This window comes from Cydia fagiglandana, chromosome 19 (assembly GCF_963556715.1).
Source record: "Cydia fagiglandana chromosome 19, ilCydFagi1.1, whole genome shotgun sequence".
NCBI classification, from domain to species: domain Eukaryota; kingdom Metazoa; phylum Arthropoda; class Insecta; order Lepidoptera; family Tortricidae; genus Cydia; species Cydia fagiglandana.
Genome location: NC_085950.1, coordinates 15,823,412 through 15,847,462, shown reverse-complemented (window position 1 = coordinate 15,847,462; position 24,051 = coordinate 15,823,412). Strand labels below are relative to the sequence as shown.

At 38.9% G+C, this 24,051-nt stretch overlaps 1 protein-coding gene across 1 annotated transcript in view; it reads left to right on the top strand.

Annotated features, from left to right (window-relative positions):
- The window catches only part of LOC134674073 (tubulointerstitial nephritis antigen), a 55,097-nt gene that overhangs the window by 18,163 nt on the left and 12,883 nt on the right, over nucleotides 1-24,051 (top strand). The window contains exons 2-5 of the mRNA XM_063532126.1: nucleotides 8,069-8,202; nucleotides 9,204-9,384; nucleotides 19,160-19,335; nucleotides 22,186-22,366. Of these exons, the coding sequence (XP_063388196.1) occupies nucleotides 8,069-8,202; nucleotides 9,204-9,384; nucleotides 19,160-19,335; nucleotides 22,186-22,366 (672 nt within the window). The remainder of the gene's footprint in view (nucleotides 1-8,068; nucleotides 8,203-9,203; nucleotides 9,385-19,159; nucleotides 19,336-22,185; nucleotides 22,367-24,051) is intronic.

Genomic DNA, 24,051 nt, shown 5'->3' with positions numbered 1-24,051 from the left:
TTGTGTGACATGCAACAGAAGTGAAAACTCAATGACTAGTCCAAAATGTCTGCAGCACTATGTATAATTGACCCATCCTCCTTTCTATTGAAACACTTTTATTTAGTTTCGAAATTGCTGGCCAGTGAGCTTAAATTTGTAGCGTTAATTGTTTAAAATTCGAATAGAAATTGTAACTAAAGTTACCTTGCAGACCTCGCATCTAAATATTTTATCGATCATGATATTTTGAGTTTTATTCACCAGTACCAGAGTTCACTTTTATTAGCGATTTCATCAAGATGTAGCTTTATTGAGTGATATAAGGTTAGAATGTAACTGTGAGATCCTCGTATTTCAGCCCGTACAATATTAGAACATTGAGCTTTATTGCTTAATATAAAAATCCAGTTTTAAATAATTGACCTGATTATGATACGTTACGACTAAAGTTCTTTGGTGAATAACATTGTCCGTGACACATGACGTCAGCGTTACGTTACGCGTTACGCTGAATCGAGTTTATCATTTTTTCCCCACCTCAAAAAGTGCTCAGCGCCGCTAAAGAAGTTTTCACTTCAAAAAACGTACTTTCCCTACGTGCCGAAATGTGTTAATGTTACACCATGGGCACCTTCCTGAAACTGAAGGGCACACACATGTAGATTACATTTAAAGATTCCATCTATTAATATTTGCCGTACATTGTTATCGTGTGAATTAGGTCAATTAGTTGTTTAATCATGTCTCGCGCTGTACTCGCTTTGTCACTAGAAATAAATAGGTCACAGACCAACCCCTATAGACGTAGCTTATAGGACGACTCGCGCTCACCGCCCGTATGGTGTATAGGTCAAATATAAGATTGCTCGCGCGCCGCTCCGATCAGTTAGGTCCAAGTTTACGACCTGTTAGCAGTGTGCACGAGTCTAAGAAAATAAATCGTAAACTATTGAATTCATTGGGAAATCATGGGATATTGCAGCTTAAAATGGTGTGGCAAGTCATCTAAGACTTCTACTTATAAAACAGATGGAATAACATCCCACAGGAAAGTCAAAAACATTATTTTATTGAATAATGTTTCTTGTCCGCGGGGTTCATTTTATACTGGTCAGTAAGCAGAGGCGAAGTAGTCCGTCCCTTTTCGTCAACTTGAAAATGCAATGTGCTATCCCTTTCCCTTTCGACTAGTGATGTGACGATGATGGTTTCGTCAGTTGCGGAAACTTCGTGCTTCGTCATACCGTATTGTACCATTTTAGACATAATAATTATATAGGTAATATGTTGTGTAAGTTTTTTTAGAATCCTCTAGGCCAGCGGAGCAGTTAGGTCTCATGTCACGAGATTGACCTGATAATGAACTTCAAAGAAGTGCGAGGGGACTCTGTGTTGGTTTGTGATAGACCTATGTTGTATGGGTTTTTTAGAATCTTCTAGGTGAGCAGTTAGGTCTCATGTCGCGAGATGGACCTGATGATGAACTTCAAAGAAAGAAAATTGTATGATATTTTGGCGACACTTTTTTCTCGTATCGAAAGAGATTGCGATTCTGAGTGGAAATAATATAAAAATTCTAAACTTTAAAATTCAAGTTCTGGGTACTTTAAACAGAAATGCCCTAATATGTTAGTAAAATTTTCAGGTACATTGTTAAATTACTTAATGAAATATTAAATTATTCAAAATAATTATTAAGTAAGTTTACTCTAAGTATACTAAATTGGTAACAATTTTACCACAATAAATTTCGGTATCACTGGTAGCAGTACCCACTATCTGTAATGAACATGTCCCATCCCTACGCTTACACGTGTCAGCGCGCCATGTTTGGAACGACCAATCGCAACGCCGTAAGCACCCCTCCCGCACCTCACAGTTTGGTGATTTGCGTCGGGAACAAAATGGCCAATATTAGGTTTCTAGAGGTGGTGTTCTGTGTAAATAGGTTAGCGACTCGGACCTGCAGTTTTAACGTTAGATCAACTGGGCGGCAAGACGGGATATTATCAGATTAATACCTATCTCTAACCGATTGTTAAATCTTCATTATTCAAACTTGAACGCAATTAAAATTACCGGCTTAATACTTCAAATCATCCTCTACCAGTCAACCATAACTAGATAGATAGTGAAGGTAGAAAATATGTATGTTAACGTATTACCCATACAACCATTTCCAGTCGCCGTTACGACGCGGTGTAGACACATCTTGTGTCGACACCGTCTGTTTCGGTCACAATTCCAGTCGCAGAGTCGTCGCCGTGTCGACACAGTTACCAGAAATGGGGAAGGGTCGACACATGACACAAAGTGACATAAAGTGTGGTCGCCGTGTGCACACATTGTTACTAGTTTGCGACTACTTTATGCCAAAATCATTCGTTCATTCGTTCATTTTGTTCCTGTCAAATGGAAACTGTCAGATGGAAAAATAGTTAAATAAAAATAAGTGGGGTTATTCGTCGACCGCCATATTGGTAACATCGCCTCGTGATTCATTTCTTTGTTTTTGCTCATTAATGTTGTTTAAAGTGTAATATTGATAGCGTATTATGCAGTAAATTAATATGGAAGTGTGCAGATAATGAAAAATTAATCATGAAACGCGTTTAACCACCATTCTGGCGTCAACGCCGGGTAGCCCACGAGGGTCCTTGTAAAGTCCAGCTATCACCTTACAAGAGCTCATAACCCTAATACCGAACAACGTCGTGCTCTACGAGCATTTGGTATTTCTACCTCTAACCGTGGCTGGCTAGAGCCCTAGAGGCCATAATTTGATAGTTTTATACCGTACACTGGCTAAAGTTTATTTATTACAAATAATATTAATTCGATCCCACGTGGGATCCACTTTGACGTTGGCGAAATCATCGACAGTATCGATGGAGCCATATTACCCAAAGATTGATTAAAATAAGTGACATTAATACGCCATCTCTTAAACGGATTACAAGACGTAATTATATATTGTTTGCATTTATATTACAATAGGACTTAAATTATTATGGGGAATTAAACTGCTCGAGTGATTTGATAAACTAAGTGTAATATAATCAACGCGCCACCACATTGTTTTAGTTTAGCCGGAAATCGGAAATGAAATTGTTTACTTCTCAGTGCTTGTGTTCATAAATATATTATTTGATGCATTTTTAGTACTTCGATGCGTATACTATACTTAAATAACAGAAATAACGCTTTACATACTACGAAACTTGTTAATTATGATGTATAAATATGGTTTAAGGCTGAGAAATATTGCAGTCACAAAGTAGTCGCAAATGTTTCGACTTTGTGTCGACTCTGTGTAGACACATGACACGCGCTGTCAAAAGTAATAACAAAGTTACTGGATTTTGCAAAATGGCTCCTTGTGTTCATTTGTTTTCAGATATTCTCAAAGTGTAAAAATGACGTGGTCAGAGATGGGACTTAATAGATTAACTGTTTATTCGACTAATTAATGGAATAAAAAAAGTTAATCCTCAAATTTTAATCACGATTAGTTTAGTCGACCTAACATAGATTGACATTGAATTAATCTGAACATTAATCGAATAAATTATCGATTAAATCTCGGTTGGAAGTTGACAGGGGGCCATTTTTGTACGTAAAAATAATAGAAATGTCTTGCATGCAGATGGTAGCCAAACACTTTGTCATAAAAGTCGAGATGGGTGTCGATTTATAGGTTTTAGGGAGTGCCGATTTCGAAAATGATGACCATTTTGGAATCCAAAATGGCGGCCATGCACTGTGTCATAAAAGTCGTCATGGATGTCGTTTTATACGTTTTAGGGGGCCCCAATTTTGAAAATGATGACCATTTTGGAATCCAAAATGGCGGCCATGCACTATGCCATAAAAGTCGTCAGGGGTGTCGTTTTATAGGTTTTAGGAGGCGCAGATTTCAAAAATGATGACCATTTTGGATTCCAAGATGGCGGCCATGCACTATGTCATAAAAGTCGTCATGGATGTCGTTTTATAGGTTTTAGGGGGCCCCGATTTAGAAAATGATGACCATTTTGAAATCCAAAATGGCGACCATGCACTATGTAATAAAAGTCGTCATGGGTGTCGTTTTATAGGTTTTGGGGGGCGCAGATTTAGAAAATGATGACCATTTTGGATTCTAAAATGGTGGCCATGCACTATGTCATAAAAGTCGTCATGGGTGTCGTTTTATAGGTTTTAAGGGGCGCAGATTTCGAAAACGATGACCAATTTGGATTCCAAGATGGCGGCCATGCACTATGTCATAAAAGTCGTCATGGATGTAGTTTTATGGGTTTTAGGGGGCCCCGATTTAGAAAATGATGCCCATTTTGAAATCCAAAATGGCGGCCATGCACTATGTCATAAAAGTCGTCATGGGTGTCGTTTTATAGGTTTTGGGGGGCGCAGATTTCGAAAACGATAACCATTTTCGATTCCAAAATGGCGGCCATGCACTATGTCATAAAAGTCGTCATGGATGTCGTTTTATAGGTTTTGGGGGGCGCAGATTTAGAAAATGATGACCATTTTCGATTCCAAAATGGCGGCCATGCACTATGTAATAAAAGTCGTCATGGATGTCGTTTTCTAGGTTTTGGGGGGCGCAGATTTAGAAAATGATGACCATTTTGGATTCCAAAATGGTGGCCATGCACTATGTCATAAAAGTCGTCATGGGTGTCGTTTTATAGGTTTTAGGGGGCGCAGATTTCGAAAAAGATGACCATTTTGGATTCCGAGATGGCGGCCATGCACTATGTTATAAAAGTCGTCATGGATGTCGTTTTATAGGTTTTAGGAGGCCCCGCTTTCGAAAATGATGACCATTTTGGAATCCAGAATGGCGGCCATGCACTATGTCATGAAAGTCGTCATGGGTGTCGTTTTATAGGTTTTGGGGGGCGCAGATTTCGAAAACGATAACCATTTTCGATTCCAAAATGGCGGCCATGCACTATGTCATAAAAGTCGTCATGGATGTCGTTTTATAGGTTTTAGGGGGCCCCGATTTAGAAAATGATGACCATTTTGAAATCCAAAATGGCGGCCATGCACTGTCATAAAAGTTGTCATGGGTGTCCTTTAATAGGTTTTGGGGGGCGCAGATTTAGAAAATGATGACCATTTTGGATTCCAAAATGGTGGCCATGCACTATGTCATAAAAGTCGTCATGGGTGTCGTTTTATAGGTTTTAGGGGGCGCAGATTTCGAAAATGATGGGCATTTTGGAATCCAAAATGGCGGCCATGCACTATGTCATAAAAGTTGTCATGGGTGTCGTTTTATAGGTTTTAGGGGGCCCTGATTTCGAAAATGATGACCATTTTGGAATCCAAAATGGCGGCCATGCAGTATGTCATTAAAGTCGTCATGGCTGTCGTTTTATAGGTTTTAGGGAGCGCAGATTTCGAAAATAATAACTATTTTGGAATCCAAGATGGCGGCCATACACTATGTTAAAAGTCGACATGGATGTCGTTTTGTTGGTCATGGTCATCATTTTCGAAATCTGCTCTTCCTAACACCTATAAATCAACATCTATGACGGCTTATATGACAAAGTGCACGGCAGACATCTTGGAATCCAAAATGGTCATCATTTTCGAATTCTGCACTCCCTAAAACCTATAAAACGATATCCATGACGACTTTTATGACAAAGTGCACGGCACACATCTTGGATTCCAAACTGGTCATCATTTTCGAAATCGGCACTTCCTAAAACCTATAAAACGATATTCATGACGACTTTTATGACAAAATACGTAGCGGCCATCTTGGACTATAAAATGATCATCGTTTTCGAATTCTGCACTCCCTAAAACCTATAAATCGACATCCGTGACGACGCAAGTTATCTTTATTTTCAGATCTAACAAATTGCTACAGAATACAAAGGACAAAAAAAGAAGCGAGGAGGTAATGAAACAAGCAAAAATACAGATGATTCCTCGACGCAATGGGATGCTTCTTAAATTGTGTCCAGATTTTTTTGTCATAAAAGTTTTTATTTTTCACGTATTACTCTCACAAGTTCCGTGACATTTCGACCTTGTATTTTTTTAAGTAAATGTTTTTGTTTATCTGTGAGGATCTCACTAGAATAATATAACCAAGGTATGTTTATATTTGATGATTGAAATAGTAACGCAAAAAAAAATATATATTTGTGTCTTATATTCCTGCCGAAGACTTTTATTTTTCCTTTTCCTTCTACACAAGTTTGGTCAAGTAATAAGAATTTAGGGCTCTCAATTTTATTTTGACTTCTACAACAGTAAAGCTACGAGGCCATGTTTGGTATCGTTTTCGTATAAATTCGCAGTACCAAATTTAGTTATGGTATCACATTGACACCATTCCAAAGTAAAAACACATAAACTTACTTTCTTTTAAACTCCTCTTCACGCTTAAACTGCTGAACAGTTTTAATTTAAATTTAGTACACATATATTTTGAGTCCCGAGACAGGACATAATAAGTTATCTCAAAAATCATCCTTCAAAGGTGTGAAATGAGGTGTAGGGGGGAATTCAGAATTGACTTCTTGAAGTTAATACTGTTTAAGTTTAGGTTTGAAGTCATGTTTTTTTATCATTTTTAACTAAATCAAAGATGTAGACCATCCCAAATTTAATATAAATCGGTTCAGCGGTTATTGATTTCCCGTACAAATTTCCACGCCACTTTTCACACCTTCAAAAGATGATTTTGATTATAAGATCTATCCTATGTCCTGTTCCGGGACGCAAACTATTTCTATACCAAATTTCAACGAAATCGGTTCAGCGGTTAAGCGTCAAGAGGAGTTTAAAAAAACCGACCAAGTGCGAGTCGGACTCGCGTATTAAGGGTTCCGTACATTAAGTCCGACTCGCGCTTGACTGCACATTTCTAATAGGTTTTCCTGTCATCTATAGGTAAAGAACTATTTTGTGTATTCAGACAGACAGACATACAGACGCACGAGTGATCCTATAAGGATTCCGTTTTTTGCTTTTGAGGTACGGAACCCTAAAAAGATTTTTTTAATTTTGTGGAATGGTGTCAATGTGATACCTTAAGTGGATTCAGCAACCCAGATTTATACGAAAACGATACCATACACGGCCTAGCACCTTCACTGATGTTCAAGATAAAATTGAGAGCCCTAAATAAACTTTCAAGAGCGGATATCTCAAAAACTATTCAACATATCGAAAAAATTGACGGAATAAACTTGTAACAAATTAAATTAACTTTCATTTTGTATAAGTGGCCATGTCGCTAAGATGCATAGTTTCCGAGATATAATCGAAAAACCGGAAAATGGGACCTTCAAAGCCCCCTCCCTTCCCCCCGCTCAAGGGCTACGGCCGGGGACTTTTGATATGTTCACCTCCTAACTTGTCCAAACCAAGTTACAGAGTCAAAAATTGTGTTCCGAGCATTTCCCTCTACAACTTTTTTGAGCATTCGTTGGCTGACCTAAGTAGCTTATTGCATTTCTTTAAAAACTTTTCTGTAAAAGGTTGACGGGTGTTGGGTGTTTATATGGTTTTGGTCGATTATTATCATTTGCATCGCCCATGATGACTTACTAGAATTACTTACGAGCACACGAGACACTAATAGTAGTTTGACAAACCTTGGTTTTCAAGAGGTATTTTATATTGACATTTGCTGTCACAAATTTGCTGTCAGATTTAGTCGCAAACCGCACGCAAAGTGCACACAAATGTGTCGACACCTTGTTACGGAAAAGTGTACACACGGCGACGACACTTTGTTTCGAAACAATTCTAGACACATTGTGTGGACTCTGTTACGACACATCTGACATTTAGTTACCACTTTGATGATTCTGCGACTGGAATGGTTATATGGGTATACCTACCTAAGCCTAAGATATGAGTAGTAGAGCACCATCGTGGCAGGTACAGTAACTTCAAATGGAGATTCCGTTACAATAATGACCCATTTTAATTAAGCTCTTGGGTATAGGATGATAGCCAAAGTGAAACGGCGCGGCGCAGGGTGTACTTACCTACATACGTTAATAGTTTGCATTCGTATTTTACTGTTTCTACGTTGTTTCAGATGCATATTAGTGTTGTGCGTTCTGGGCTCGGTGGCGGCGTACACGGGCCCCGACCTGCCGGAGGGCCCGTTCTGCGGCAAGACCCGCGAGTGCTGCCGCGACCGCCGCGACTCCTGCGCGCACAGGATACTCGGTACCTACGCGTTACACATCAACTAGTTACAGATACATTCTGTGTTGGTGTGCAGATGATACTCCGACTGGCAATTTGTATGAGTGTCCTTATTGTGACATTTGTTGCTTCAACCGCTGCAAAATACAAACTGATATTTTTAAAGTACCTACCGTAAATGCCATTTATATCTGCTACGCGAGGATCCGTTTAATAAGAATTAATTGTCATAAGGATAATATATTCATAACGATATTCCTCGAGATGATTATAGGCATTTATAGAACTTCCACTGCCTTTAAATTAATTAGGAATCATTGCTTTGACAGCTTATAAACTAGTAGTTCGCACCGAACTAAGAACTCTCGCGTTCACCAAAAAGACCAATTGAATGCAGTGAGCCCTTTAAGTCACCATAGAGATTAAAATAACCTGTATCTGTGGTAAGCCGTAATCTTTGTTGTGAAATGTCAAATATTAATATTATGTTTATTTTATTTCGTTTGATCTTACTAATTATTGTAGAATCTTATTACAAAACAATATTATAAATGTGTAAACCGCGAGTACTTTTATTTGATACCAAACTCGACCATACTTTCTTGCAAGACCCCTCATAAATAGCTTTTTAGCATTTTAAGCTCTTCTAGCTCAATAACTTCTTGATCGAGCCTGCTCAAAATTTAATTACTAAAATATAATGCCCTCAACTATACGTTCACCCAATTTCATTTAAATTAGAACTATTAAGTTTTTAATTAAGTTTAATTTACTTAAGTTATTGTGTATCAAACTATCCTCTGATAGTTCAGCTTAATAACATCGAAATGCCGGGACGTGCCCCTAACCAGCCGCGTGTTTCAAGTTGAATGTAAGAACTTCACTTCGCTTCGGTCGGTCGTTCGATAAACGTACAAGTCACTCAACGTGAACAAAGAACATTCTTAGAAGCTTTACGTTACAGTGTTTCTCTTTGGTCGTCGTGAATTATGCTCTAGAGATATTCTTTTCATACCACACAGACACGTTGTGCTACTGCGACGAGTTCTGCGACTTCAATCGAGCGCACGACGACTGCTGCCCCGACTACCTGCCCGTGTGCCGCAACCAGACCGCGGAGCCGGGGCTCATCCTGCAGCCGTGCCGGCACCGCGGCCAGCTGTTCCTGCCCGGCCAGACCCGCGCAGACAACTGCAACACTTGGTAACTTCACTTCCCAACCTCACCATCGTTTCAATGGAACAGATTACGTGACATTTTGGAGAAACTTTGCAAAATTCCACTATAAACTTTTCAATCAACAAATAGTTCATGAGATGAAACTTTAGGTACTCGTGGTATGATCGCACGCGGGTTTATCGGAACCTACGCACCTGCCGCAATACTGAATGTGCATTGAGTGCAAGCAAAATTTTAACACAATCATCAAATATGTAATGGAAATTCTGCGGAATTTAATAACTAGCAAGATTTGTTTACCTGTTGACATAACTAAATACATACATACATTTTAATTATACAAAAGTTTGTAAAGCTCGTTACTGTCGTGTCATTGTCGTGGCAGTTGCGACACAGCTGCATTGAAATCTCATTACTCACGCGTATAAAAAACTGCGAGGTGTTCACGAGAACAGCAGTTTCTATTCACGTACCACGCCCTATGCTGTCATTTTGACGAGTGCGCTGCCAGAGCATTACCAAATCGCTAATCCCACAACACATTATACCTGGACGTGATTCACTTGCTTACGAAATGCAACGAATTTGTCTGAAATAATGGGGTAAATGGCCCACATCTTGCCTCTCATAATAAAACAAATCTCGAACACTTATCACCACTTGAAACAAATGACGCAGAGAAAGATTTATGGAATGTTTAAGATATATTATTAAACTACATTTACACAGCAAACTGACATTCCGTTTCTTAAACCACAACATCTCTCTGTAGTCTGTAGGTACTCGTGTATTCCTAATAATATTTGCTTTACAATTTCTTAAGATGGTGTGTGGGAGGATTCTAAAACGCAAATGGCACAGTATATATTCTATTATGCTAAGTAAATATGACCATTTTGGGCGAGTTACCTAAAAAGCGAGAAGCTTAACAATTGGGATACCTATCTAAATCATTTACAGTTTAAAAGCTATAAGTAATTTATGTTTGAAAACAACGTAGTCTTATCAGATCTACTGATCTGACTTTTATAGATAGACATCTAACTTTTAGGAACACTACTTACCTTGAATGAGAGTTTCCTTATGTATACCTACCTACTAATTTAAATATTTTCTTTTTTCTTCTAAACGGTTGCGTTATAGTTATCTGTGCTCGATTATATAGTTCCATTCAAATTATATCCATTCATTATATCTCAAAGCCGCCTTAAAGTAGTATCGACTGTTATTTTCAAGTCGGACTCAGTACCGATTATTTTACACGTTTTGCCAAATATACAATGAATTTAGCCTTGGTACGTCGGTTGGTTTGTTTACTTTGATCATGACAATTGTTTTTAATTTGCGGCGCTTTAACAATCGGTCTGAACAGTTGTCCGTATTAAACGTTCGATTCGCCTGACAGTTACACCGGTCAGGGGGCATTACTAATGATTAGGGGACCTAAAGCCAAGATGACAACCGTTTGCATGTTATCATTTCCATACATTATATTATAGCATTTTGAAAACATCTATGTCAGGGCTGTAAACCTCGCGAACCCCCAAGACCCTCATGTCTTTACATAGATCTAGTAGTGTCTATTAGTTATTCTGTGGTAGTGTCATAAAATAGTTTCATGAAGCAGAAACACTTATCAACTGAAGGCTGTTTGTTTTTAAGTATTTCCGCGCTGTTATTTCTTACGATAACTACAATCCCACTTCAAGTGCAGTTATCTTAAGTGTCCAATTCGCATTCATAATCTTTATATCACTATGTCCTGAAAAAGGATGATTATAGAAACAGTGTGTTACGTTATATGAAACATTGAAGTATTTATATTTATTCTAATACTATTGATAGTACAGCGCTACAAGTCAAGTACAATGCTAGATGTATTTAAAGAGGCAGGTGTCAGATCAATGCCTAGGTGATCGATCTGCCATTCACTCTGAAACTAGTATTTTGGCTCGTTGCCATTTCAATTTGTTTTCAAATGTTTCAACTGCCGAAGTCTAATATTAATAATTTTAACAAAATTATTACTAGCTGTCTATAATAACTTACAAGTATGTTGAGATAACCCAGTCTGTTTGTGTTTCCCAAGACTTGACATGCATCAAACCAAATAAATATTTAGCACTATTCAAATAGTTTTGAGTTGCCAAATATAAATTTTCAATTCCACTTCATCATTAAATACTTGAAAAAATTCTAACAACTAAAATTCGTTAGGTTTTTGATTCCTAGTCAGCGAATCCTTTAAACGTCTTATACTTACTTAGACTTATCCTTACAATCAGGGTGCACATACCTCAAGATCCTCAGTAGCAGTACTAACTGATAAGTATCCCTAGTATCCTACTGAGAGATGTGCGTTGTCGTCAGCAAAGCGTTAATAAGATTATCACCGTGAAATTGTTAACTCACAGTGATGTCACACTTGGCACGAAACCACATAGTACTCATTATTTGTTTACTCCGAGGATTGTGTTCAAATAAGAGCCATTTTGGCTTTACTAGCTTTTGTATGAAGCTTCGCGTGCATGTGCAATCTCGGTACAATGTGTTGTTAACTTTTCAGTGGTTCACTGCCACATACTGCTGTCATGAAGGAAATATATACCTAGGTTGAAATATAGGTTGTGTAACGGAAAACTCCACTTAAAAGCAATGAGAACAGGTCACTTTGTACTACAGTTCCATTCAAAATAAAACCAATAATGTCGTAAATAAAGCTTTGCTTAAAATACCATAATTTCTTACTGGAAATTCCTAAATAACTTTCGGTGGGAGCCATATAGTCACACTTGTGTAACTTGTGTTAAGTATATAGTTTTCTCAATAAAAATATTTCATATAGCTTTTACTGTAATCAAGTTATCAGGTCTCAGCAAAAGCCAATCCCTTAAGCTCTACTTGACTTCCCTACACCTTGGCTTAAATATGGCTTGACCATTCCATAGATATTCTATTACATACATAACAGGTACTTACAATAAAACTTGGACCATATAATCGTAGTCCTACGTTGTCATAAAGGCCATAATAGTCATCTATTGACGTTGATGACGGAGTCATTACGTCATGAGTAATTGTCACACGGTCACGGCCTTGAGCAATCATTTGCCGAATAGTTATATTTATGTAAGGCAATGGACGTTAGTTTATTTCCATAACATTTTCTATTTTCAGTTATTTTTCTCAAATATACTTTTGTATGTCACGCTGTTCTCCTTTACAATGTCGCATTTCATAACCGAATGATGTGAGCTAGTTTTATAATTGTATGAAATTTTCCCTCGCTGTGCTCAAAATTCTAATACTGCGCTTGCTCGGCACAGAAATTGAGCACTTATGTATGTAGTTGCTTATGTTGCTGTGATCAGGAGATAGTCAGGCGAGGTCAGATGGCAAAAGCAGCAGTGAAGCGACTTGAGAAGATCTGGAGGAACCGAGGAATTAACCGCAAAACAAAGATAAAGCTCATGCATACCCTAATCTTCTCAATCTTCCTGTATGCTTCCGAGACTTGGACACTGAAAGCCCGGGCACTTAGAAGGATAGACGCGTTCGAGATGTGGTGCTGGCGCAGAATGCTGAATATATCTTGGACTGAACGCCGCACAAACGAGTCTATCTTAAAGGAGCTCAATATCACCACAAGGCTATCCACCATCTGTACCCAAAGAGTCCTCAAATTCTTCGGCCACACAGTCAGACGCGGCACGGACACGCTAGAAAGGTGCATTATTACCGGGAGTGTCGACGGACGAAGGAGTAGAGGGCGTGCACCCAGTAGATGGTCAGATGTGGTACAAAATATTACCCAGACTTCGCTCCAGGCAACAATGCAGATGGCCGAAGATCGAGAGGCCTGGAGAGCAGTGGTAGGAAGAATAACCCATAGGAGTCACGTCCCTCAGACATGAGGTCACGACCACGAAGAAGAAGAAGTATGTAGTTGCACAAATAGCTCTAAGTAGGTGCGGTGTAGGTATATTACGACTACTTCTCTTCTATTCACCTGTACGATATTATAAAAGAAAGAAAGAAAGAAAATACATTCATTTAGGTCAAACCAAACCAGTTTTACCAGTTAATTACATACAAGACATAGATGAGATTGGACGGTAATGAGTTTTTGGCAAAATTTCATTTTTGGTACAAGCTTTTATCGCTGACTGTACTTTTCTTACGACAGACAACTAATAACAGTCATCGAGACAATTCTAAAAACCCCTAACACAATTAGGTTGCGTTGTTTCATCACAGAATTCCTATGGCCACCTCCTGTCTCCGTCATCAGATCAGTTCAACAGTACCATATTATTGTATTGTCATCAGAACTACATACAGCTGCCAATTTTCATGACGCTACGATCCTTGGAAGATGGTTAAATTAGTTATCTTAGATTCCATTACATAGTTACATACAGGTCGACCTAATAAAAGCTTGTTAAAAAGGACCCATTCAGCGTAATGCTACGGTAAGCCGCTGAAAAAGATGGTATGGGGATGGACTTTATTAAATGATAAGATTTTACCTTCGATATTAGCGTGTATTTAATTATATTTTAGCATTTACAATGATAATAAAACCACAGCTTCGAGCAACACGGAAGGGAGGCGGCATTCGCACTATTTCCCCTCTGCCGAGGTACAAGATTAGCGCGTCAATCTAATCTACCGCGGGTAATAAAACTAGTTGCACTTGGATTTTTCACTAGACCGAGTCCAGACGCGCGCGTGAACACTGCTGCACAAAAATGCCTGTTTGCTCGGTTTTTTGCTATAAAAAGAGGTCGGGGACATCAAATTTACAAAAAGAAAGTGTTACATTCCACATGTATTTTTTTTTTACATATCATACGCTTAATTACATTTAAATACATTTATTATATTTTAGTCTCAAGTATTTGTTGGATTTATCGATTTTGCTCGCTCAGTACAAATTGCGGATCGGTCGAGCGACAAATCCGACTTCTCATCTCTCAGAATACAATGACATACTTCAACGAAAATGTGTTAGTGTGCGTGTTGTGACACTAGTCACTCGTCCGTACACAAAAAGAGAACGAGGTTTGCAAGATTTGTCTTTGACGTGTGTCATTTTCTATGTATTTGTGTCGTCATTACAGAGGGCCTACCGCGAACCACGTTTGACGTGTTGCCTCCCTGTCACACTTACGTATGAATTTACAAGTGCCATAGAGAGGCAACACGTCGAACGTGGTTCGCGGTAGGGCCTCTGATTGGATTTTGTATGTAAGTGTGTGAGAAGTGCGATTGTGTGCACCTTCTCCCCGCGAAAAATGGCAGAAAGATTTGTACGGTGAGATATCGCTTGGGCCCCTCCTTTCCGACGTGTCGGAAGCCGGTGTTGCTCGAAGAACCACAGCGTTTGACAACACAATCAATGTATCGAAAAATCTAATGTGTCAGTTTCTTCTTTTGAATTTATGATCGGAAAGAAGAATAAAAATTCCAAAGAGTCTGCAACAGCCACAGCGCTGATTTTCAGTGGGGATCTAATTTATAATTAACTTAAAGCTAAGAAATATAGATAATAATTAAACTAAACAGACAACACATAGAGGAAAAATAGATATACATATAACAGTAACTAAAAGATGACAAATTAAAGGAGTGTTGTTGATAAAAGTGCATTAACCTTTAAAAGGGGAAGTCCGGTTATTTAAAATCGGTATTACTGACGTATCTAACTACTGTCATGTCACAACAGATAAAAAACCGGGCAAGTGCGAGTCGGACTCGCGCACGAAGGGTTCCGTACCATAAAGCAAAAAAAAAAACGGAAAAAATTGCAAAAAGAAAACGGTCACCCATCCAAGTACTGACCCCGCCCGACGTTGCTTAACTTTGGTCAAAAATCACGTTTGTTGTATGGGAGCCCCATTTAAATCTTTATTTTATTCTGTTTTTAGTATTTGTTGTTATAGCGGCAACAGAAATACATCATCTGTGAAAATTTCAACTGTCTAGCTATCACGGTTCGTGAGATACAGCCTGGTGACAGACGGACGGACGGACGGACGGACGGACGGACGGACGGACGGACGGACGGACGGACGGACGGACAGCGAAGTCTTAGTAATAGGGTCCCGTTTTACCCTTTGGGTACGGAACCCTAAAAAGCGATAAAGGTATCAAGGTAGATTTGCTGCAATTGATTCAGACTTTGTGTTTCCGATCGGAGATCAGAGCTATAGCGTGATATATTGATATCGATAATGTAAATAGTAAATGTCCAGAAGGGTCCTTATTCTTCATCTGCAATAAGGATATTTTTATCAGAATTTCTATAGGAATTTTGGAAGGACCCTTCGGAAAGCCACAAACTATATCTAACGCCACCGCTCTATAGTATTAGTTAGAAGCCAAGGGTTAAGGTATCATCGTTTTAGTGGGAGGATAAATTTAAATTTCGAATGGCATTTACACATATTTTGATAATATTGGCGTAAACAGGTTTAGCTTACATATGTCGCGCATGTGTTGTTGCCAAATGTGACAAACATTGACCTCCGATTGTAATAATTATAAAATTAGTTCAAATAAAGCTCACATTCCAACATCAAAGTTTCATCACCTGTCAACCGTCAAAATCTTAAAACGTGTAGGTACACATCATTGAGTCATATTATGTTAGCATTTAATTTTAGTAGGTGAGCAGGTACTGTTATTGTGTATACATTTTAACGCATATATTACGAGGACCGTGTACTAGTTCTGATTATGTTTATGATATGTGTGTAGATAAATATTATAATAGGTATTATAGGTACTGTGAAAAATTGAACAAACTGAGAAACAATGTAATTTTAAGAGGACGGTATAAAATTATTAATTCTATTACCACACGCTACATACATATTCAGGGGAAAACGAGTAAATGAATATACAATCAATTTAGTGATTTGTCATTTTGACGGACTGTTAATTTTTTCAACAGTTACGTCATTGTCTAATAACGTTATTTTAATAAACATAATTCGTGACAGCTAGTGTCCTTTATAATGACTTGAGGTGACATCACTTTTGTAAGGATTAATGATAATTGTAAACATATTACGCATATGACTACTGTAGGCCCGGTACTTCCTCTATTAAATCCTTTAGACAAAATTCATAATATTTGGCCAACACTCCAGCGTTCCACATTTTAACAAATTTATATGTTCACACTTATATTTTGCCACATTTCTACATATTTACAAACTTCGTTAAGTAGTTTTACCAATAGACGTCATATCGGATTAGAATTTAGATCAAAGCAGGAGGGCAAGCGCAGTAAATAAACCGAACGCCTACTTTATTTGTGTGGCAACGATGGATGGATTGGCACTCGATTCTAATATAAACAAGAACGGACGTACGAGAACGTACTCCAGACGTCTTTGCGTTTCTTTAAATTTCACATTGATCTAACTAAGGCTACAATTTGAATCGATAAAGATGTCTAACTTTGTAGACAAGTCAGTTGTAAATCAAATCCTGCACATGACATCGTAATGGGCACCGCATGCGTATGCGCCTAGCACAAACGACTTGATTGACACCACAAAGACCGATATCGAATGTGCTCTCATCAATATGCAAGCAATAATCGTCTTTAATGTTATGCACGGGTATCGTAAATTCCGCTAAGGTACCGTTAGAGCCAAGGTGACTGCAACGACCTAGGTCTTAGTCATTTTTCATTGTGGCTATAAATCATATCGTCGTCATCACTCATTATTGTCTCATATTGTGATATGTGTGTATACAGGTACAAAACAAAATGATAAACGCATCGTTAATTTGACGTGGCTTTGTGGTAAAATACCATTTAAATCGCGATTTCATGGTCTCAAATCTAGCTTGGTATTTTAAAATGCAAATCGATAAATAACTTGAAACCGAAACAGGTCTACCTACCTTCCTTGATGCTTTTAATTATCTGAATTTGCTAGTTTTATAAATTAGATATCTAAATCGCTACAGTGATTGAGGAATTTCGCCTAATCTGCAAGTATTTTAAAGAAAACAAGTCCTGTGCTAAGTTAAAATGATATCATGAATTTCAGAACTACAAGATGTACCTAGGTGTAATAAAAATCAGTTTAAGGGCATATTCAGTATCGTGTTCTGATTAGACGTGTGCGCCGATTAAAAAATGATCGGCGGCGGCGTTTGCCAAAAAATCGGCGGCGGCGGCGTGTTTTCGGCGTGAAATCGGCGTGACCTTGACTTTCAGGTTTCTTAAGAAAAATCATTAATTTGTTATCTTTCTTGAAAATTTGATCAATGCAGGTTGCTGTTCAGTCAAACTACGTATCGTTTGAATATGCTGTGAGTAAAATAGGGTTTGTAAATGAATATAGGATAGGTATAATCACTTGATTTCCCTAGTAATTGGCTTGCATTGAGAGGTTACCTGGTCCCAATGACCTTCGATCCGATCTGTAACTCTCCGTATTCTCAAGCTTTCCATGACTTATCCTATTAAAAATGACGTACTTTAACAAAACAGAACTCCACATATCCTTGACATTTGCTAGACATAGTGGACTCCTATGGCTTCTTTTTAATAATTTTTTGTCGTACAAGCACCAGGCTCTCTGAGACATATCTTCTTTCTCGTGTTCTCATTGCTGAGGCTCTCGACCACATGTAATTTGTCTTAATTTCGTGCTGTCATAAGCCGTATGGACTGCACGGTGCAGACTGCCGCAAGCCTACCTCTTCATTCGAACATAACGTTCGACCATCTCACACATGCTCTAACTCGAGCACGTTTGTCATTCATTCGGCTTAAACTCATGTGTTTCTCCACATCATGCGTTGGATAATATGTCCGAAGAACCCATGGCATGTTGGGAAGAGATGAGTGGCGATATAGAGCTCTTTGATAATGGAGGGGTTTGTACTTCTAGCTGTCCAAGCAGCACTAGCAGCAGTCTTCGTTCGTTCGTTAACAGTTGACGGTGAATACTTATAGTTCGTTTTTTTTAGCATTAGAAAGAACTTGCAAGAAGGTAAGCGATCTTGACATGTCTTTTAATTGAAAAACGCTTTTAAAAAATCAAAAACTATTACTTAAGCCCCACATTCACACTCCTACCGTGTAGGCCGCCTCGTAGTCCGCCTCGTTGGGTAGGATTGTGTATGGGGGTTGCGGACTACGAGCCGTCCTACAAACGGCTAAACGGTAGGACGGCTCGTAGTCCGCAACCTCCATACACAATCCTACCCAACGAGGCGGCCTACACGGTAGGAGTGTGAATGTGGGGCTTTATGAAAGAAGAAGAATATAAATGATCGTATTAGATGCATAATTGTTACATATTTGCCGTAACTTATTTTAAAAAGGTGTTTTTCAAATAAAAGACACATCAAGATTGTTTACCTTATTTCTAATGCTAAAAAAACGAACTATAGGATAACTCAGTTACTTTAATTGGTGTGTCAAATAGTTTCTGCAACTGGCTATTCAGTTTCATTCAATTAATAATCGACGTATATTTGACAACAGTGACATAAATAATACAAAAAAATCATATTGTAATCCAAAAACCAGCTTGAAATAGCTAATTAACAACACTCAAGGTCACGCCGATTTCACGCCGATCATTTATCGGCGGCGGCGGCGTGGTCAAAAAGCCCGGCGGCGGCGGCGCGCCGGCGCGGCGCACACGTCTAGTTCTGATTAGGAAAAACTAAAAGTAGAAGGGTTTGTTGACGACAATTTTTTGTTACACCTCGTGTAAGCATTTTAAGTCGATACACATAGTATTTTTATAATTGTCGACAGCGAATGCGTCCACGACGAGAGGACGAAGAAGACGGAGTGGTCGTGCGAGCGCGACGCATGCCTGATGAGCGACGACGTGGTGTACGGCGTGAACCAGCCGGGCCTGGGCTGGCGCGCCTACAACTACTCGCAGTTCTACGGGAAGAAGCTGAAGGACGGGCTCACTTACAAGCTGGGTGAGTACTGGTTACACTCACACACAGGTGCATGAGGCTTCCCCAAAAGAGTATTCACGAACTATAGCATGAGTTGCGTTCTCGCGCGCGAGACCATACTTGAAGTCGCGCTAGATGTATGGAGTCGCGCGCGAGACCATACTTGAAGTCGCGCTAGATGTATGGAGTCGCGCGCGAGACCATACTTGAAGTCGCGCTAGATGTATGGAGTCGCGCGCGAGACCATACTTGAAGTCGCGCTAGATGTATGGAGTCGCGCGCGAGAACGCAACTCACGCTAGACCGCCTGAAATTTCCTTCTTCAGTTCTGGAGAGTCATGTCTAACAGGTTTAGAATAATCTGCATCTAAATGAAAGCTCAGGACATGCAAGGTTATTTGTGTTAACCATGATTGCAGCAAATAAATTATAAATTACAATTCAAACTAGCGTCCCGCTCCGGCTTCGCACGGGTTACACAAAACCGTAACAAATTATACACATAAATCTTCAAGAATAACTCCATTGATAGGTGAAGACCGCATGAAAATCCATTCAGTAGTTTTTGAGTTTATCACGAACATAAATACATAACAAACAGACGCGGCGCTGAACTTTGTATTATGTGTATATAGGTGTAAGGATAAGCTACTTTGATCCTAACTGAAACAATATCCATCTATGTCTGTGGTCATTTACTTAGTTCAAAAGCATTGTGTGTGGTCTAATAACCGTTAAAAATAAATGAAACATAAAATCAGACCGCAATGACATTACAATGACAGCTACTGACGCCGCGACAAGGTTCTAATCGTGTCCCCGCCCACGCAACGGTTTGTCGAGCCTTGTATAGCATCATTCGTAATAATAACGCTCTTTGGTCCTTCGCATATGTGGATTCTTTGAGACTTATGCCAACAACAACTATACAAGATAGGTTACGTACTGGACATGGAATGTCAAGATTCAGTTCACCCTAACGTTGGCCGACCAGAAAGGTCAAATCGTGACAACCGTGACTAAAACTGGTACAACCGTAGTTAAAGCCTGACAACAGTTTATTTGACCCTCGCCATTTTGCGGATTTTCAATGGTACTAATTTCTATTACTAGCAACAAGTACTCTTTGACAACGAACGTTACGTTGGATGTCATCGAATGTCACCGATGTATGGATAGTTTATTGGATAGTTTTTATGCCGGAAATCGGTAGGGTAGGTGGATCATTGTCTGGTCAATTGTGGTGGGTACGCGAGGAAATAGGCGTATCAGCTATCTTGGATTTAACATTTTTTATTAAATCGTGTCGAAAATTAAATAGATGTCTATGAATCTACACTATATAGTTTATAGCAAACCGGGAGTTCTCAGTTCGGAGCGAAATAATAGTTTAATACTTTTAAAAGTATTATATTAGATAGATAGATTATTAAAATCCAAAAACTCGACGGTTAAGTTGTTTGAACTGTTCACCACCAAAAGTAGTGCAAAATGCAACTAAAATGTCTCTTTGTCCGACTAAATTGAGTTGCGGTAATTGACAATCGTGACCATATCATTCAATAGAGTCAATTGCCAACTTTTCACTAAATCACGATTTAACTCTTGAAACGATCGCAGTAAGATCTATTTTCCATTGAAATACCTGCCTCTACTTCTAATTTGGATGGCGTCAGATATATAAATCTAACATTTTATCGTTGAATGTGTCAATAAGAGGTAATTTACATACAATATGAGTGAATTGAGTGAGTAATAAAGTGTGTTGATATACATATGTACCTATAATAGAGGCTACCAAAAAGTGCTTATTTGACAAAATTTACCCAGACATAAATAGGTACACATATACAGGTCATTGTACGAATCCCATTTAAGCAAAACTTGAAATTTAATTAACCAGGTTCGTTTAAGTACCTAAATGATTTTATTGCACGTATTTTTATTAGTATTATTAAATTTTTAAACCTAGTTAATAAACTGTGTGTCTTGTCATAATTTATTTCTATGATTAAAATCTGAAAATTGCAAGTTCCTAATTTAATTTGTATTACAAAACCGTTCGTGCAACCGACTGCATTAGAACGAGACGCACGCTCTCATAATCAGATTTGAATTTTATACCTATACTAGAATAGAAACAGGAAATACAAATGAGTAATACTTATAAATCGTATAAAAAGTCATCATTGTTATAATTTGGTCCAGCGTAGGTAAGTATTTAATAAAAGTCAACGTTTAATTAATTGATGGACATTAAATATGTATTTAAACATGTTTCAAAACAAATTTATATGTAGACACAAGTTGCTTATGCATAAACGATTTAACAACCGTCAAATAACAAAACCAGTCATATCAGTTATTTAGGAATATTTAACAAATCAATAATATGTAGTTTCTCTTGCCTGTGGACGGTTAGATATCAGGTAGACACGAGTTTTTTTTAGCACATGCTGGTCCAGCTTAATTTAGTAAATCTAGTTCAACGGTGTGCAAATCTTTAACACTGGCCTTGAATAATAAGAAGGCTCATAATTATATCATCCATTCTATTCCATCCAGTGTTATTCTATTTATGTAATAATATCTTAGAAGTTTGACTTATAAAATAACACTTGCACTGCATGGGCTATCAAAATCGCTGCAGACTTTTCTTGGTCTATCTCCATCTTCAGTACTTCATTGCTATTCGTTGACATTAAGAGCGTAGTGTTGACAAGTATTTACGACTCAATCTAACACTTACGGGAAGTTCAATTCGTTTTATACCAGTAAGTGATAAATGAATATATCAAGACAAATTAAATAGACCGACCAACCTGTAATTTTCGTGACATTTTCTGTTAATTACTAATCCTACTTGTCCAGGCACGCTGCCCCTGAGCCCCGAGACGCAGCGTATGCTACCCATCGAGTACGACTCGGACGCGCCCCTGCCCGACAGCTTCGACGCCCGGCAGCGCTGGCCCGGCTACATCACTCCCATCGTCGACCAGGGCTGGTGCGGCTCTGACTGGGCCGTGTCCATCGCCTCCATCGCGTCAGACCGGTGAGTGTGGACGCTCCTTACCGGACACGGCGGCGCTCGGCAGCGCTGGCCCCGCTACAACAAGGTGGCTTAGGGGTGTTGCTTTATTCGTTTCCGGCCTGTGTATGAAAGAAAATAACTGCAAAATTCCAGTAGACAAGTATATGGACACAGGTAAGGTAATAAAATATAATTCTTACACCACACTAATTTAAAAGATACAGAAGGGTAAACAGTCACAAAGACTAACGTTGCAAGTGAAAGTTTCATGGTACTCGTAGGTACCTAACGCAAGTGATAGCTAGCTAGCTTTCAGTAGCTCGTAATAATGAAAGTGATTGAAGAGCAAAACAATGTCACCCGGAACCTCAGCCCACATTGTATGGCCAAACTAAGTGGATCAGCTTTGTGGACCTCGCGTAGGATGCGATATTCTAAGGCTCCATCATAAAGGCGTATGTCTTTTGACAGTATTCATCCACTTATACCCTTATTTCTTTGAATCCTTACAATTATTGCAGTGATTAAGTTCGCATACCTTAGCAGGATTGTGACTAATTTTGTTGCGAATTGTAATTTATTCGATTAGGATTGTTATAAATGCTCGGTACCTGAGACACTGGATTTGAAATTAGTTTCTAAATTGGCGTTAATTGAGTCCAAACACAGTAGACCACTAAGCGGTCCGTATTGGTTACGCTTATTCCACTCTGTCATTCGCTATTATAAGTATGTATGTACAAGGTACCTAAAAGTAAAATGCAGAAAGCCGTCAAACATTTATTGTTACCATTGTATTACACTGATTCAATGTACCTAAAGTACCTAAACGTACCGATGGAATACAGATGTAGGCCCTCATTTTAAATGCAGAGCTTCAAGTGTAATAAATCTTGAACCTAGGTCAATGCCTCGAAGGTAAACAGTCTCATCTCTATGTTATTAGGTGACTATGCGCTTGACTCATAAAACCCTTAGAAACATATGACAGATAGTTATTCAGTGATTTATTGTTCCCATTGTTGCAATCTATGGAAGTGATCTATTACACTATTGGAAATTTAACTTTTATCAGGTGGGCGTTCGCATGATGACCATAAATCACAGTGATAGGCTATAATAAAGCTTATATGACTCCACAGAGTGACATATTTCAACATTTCCTTCCATTTGAATTTATGGCAGCAAAAGCTGGATCTATTTTATTATGATTTCCGGTCACCACAAAACTGTAATTCAAACTAGCCAATATGCTGAAGTTACAGAGGGAGGGAACATTCTTTTGGATATTCTTTTGGATTTCTATGAAATAATTTTTGTATACAATAATAATAAAATAAATAAGCCCGCAGGGCAGCTTGTGGCGAGCTGTAGGGGAGTAACGACCCCACGGACCCGAGTGCTCCCGAGAGTCGGTCAGGGTCTCCGTCTCCGGCGTGTCTTCGTCGGTCGGAGTGGACCCCAAGGGGACCCGCAGGACTCTCAGCTCTGGCTCGCCTTCATTGGCCGTCCAGAGAGGAGTCGCTAGAGCTATATGCTCCAGGGGTGAAAGTGTTAAAGGGCATAACGCCGCGAGTAACTTCGGAGAAAGCGCAGCACCACCTCTCGACACCCCTGAGCCGCTCACGCCGGTGTTGCACCTGGCCGTCTTTACGATGGCGCATCAGGTGCCCATCTAACGAGTGGCGAGTCACCACCTGTCTCGA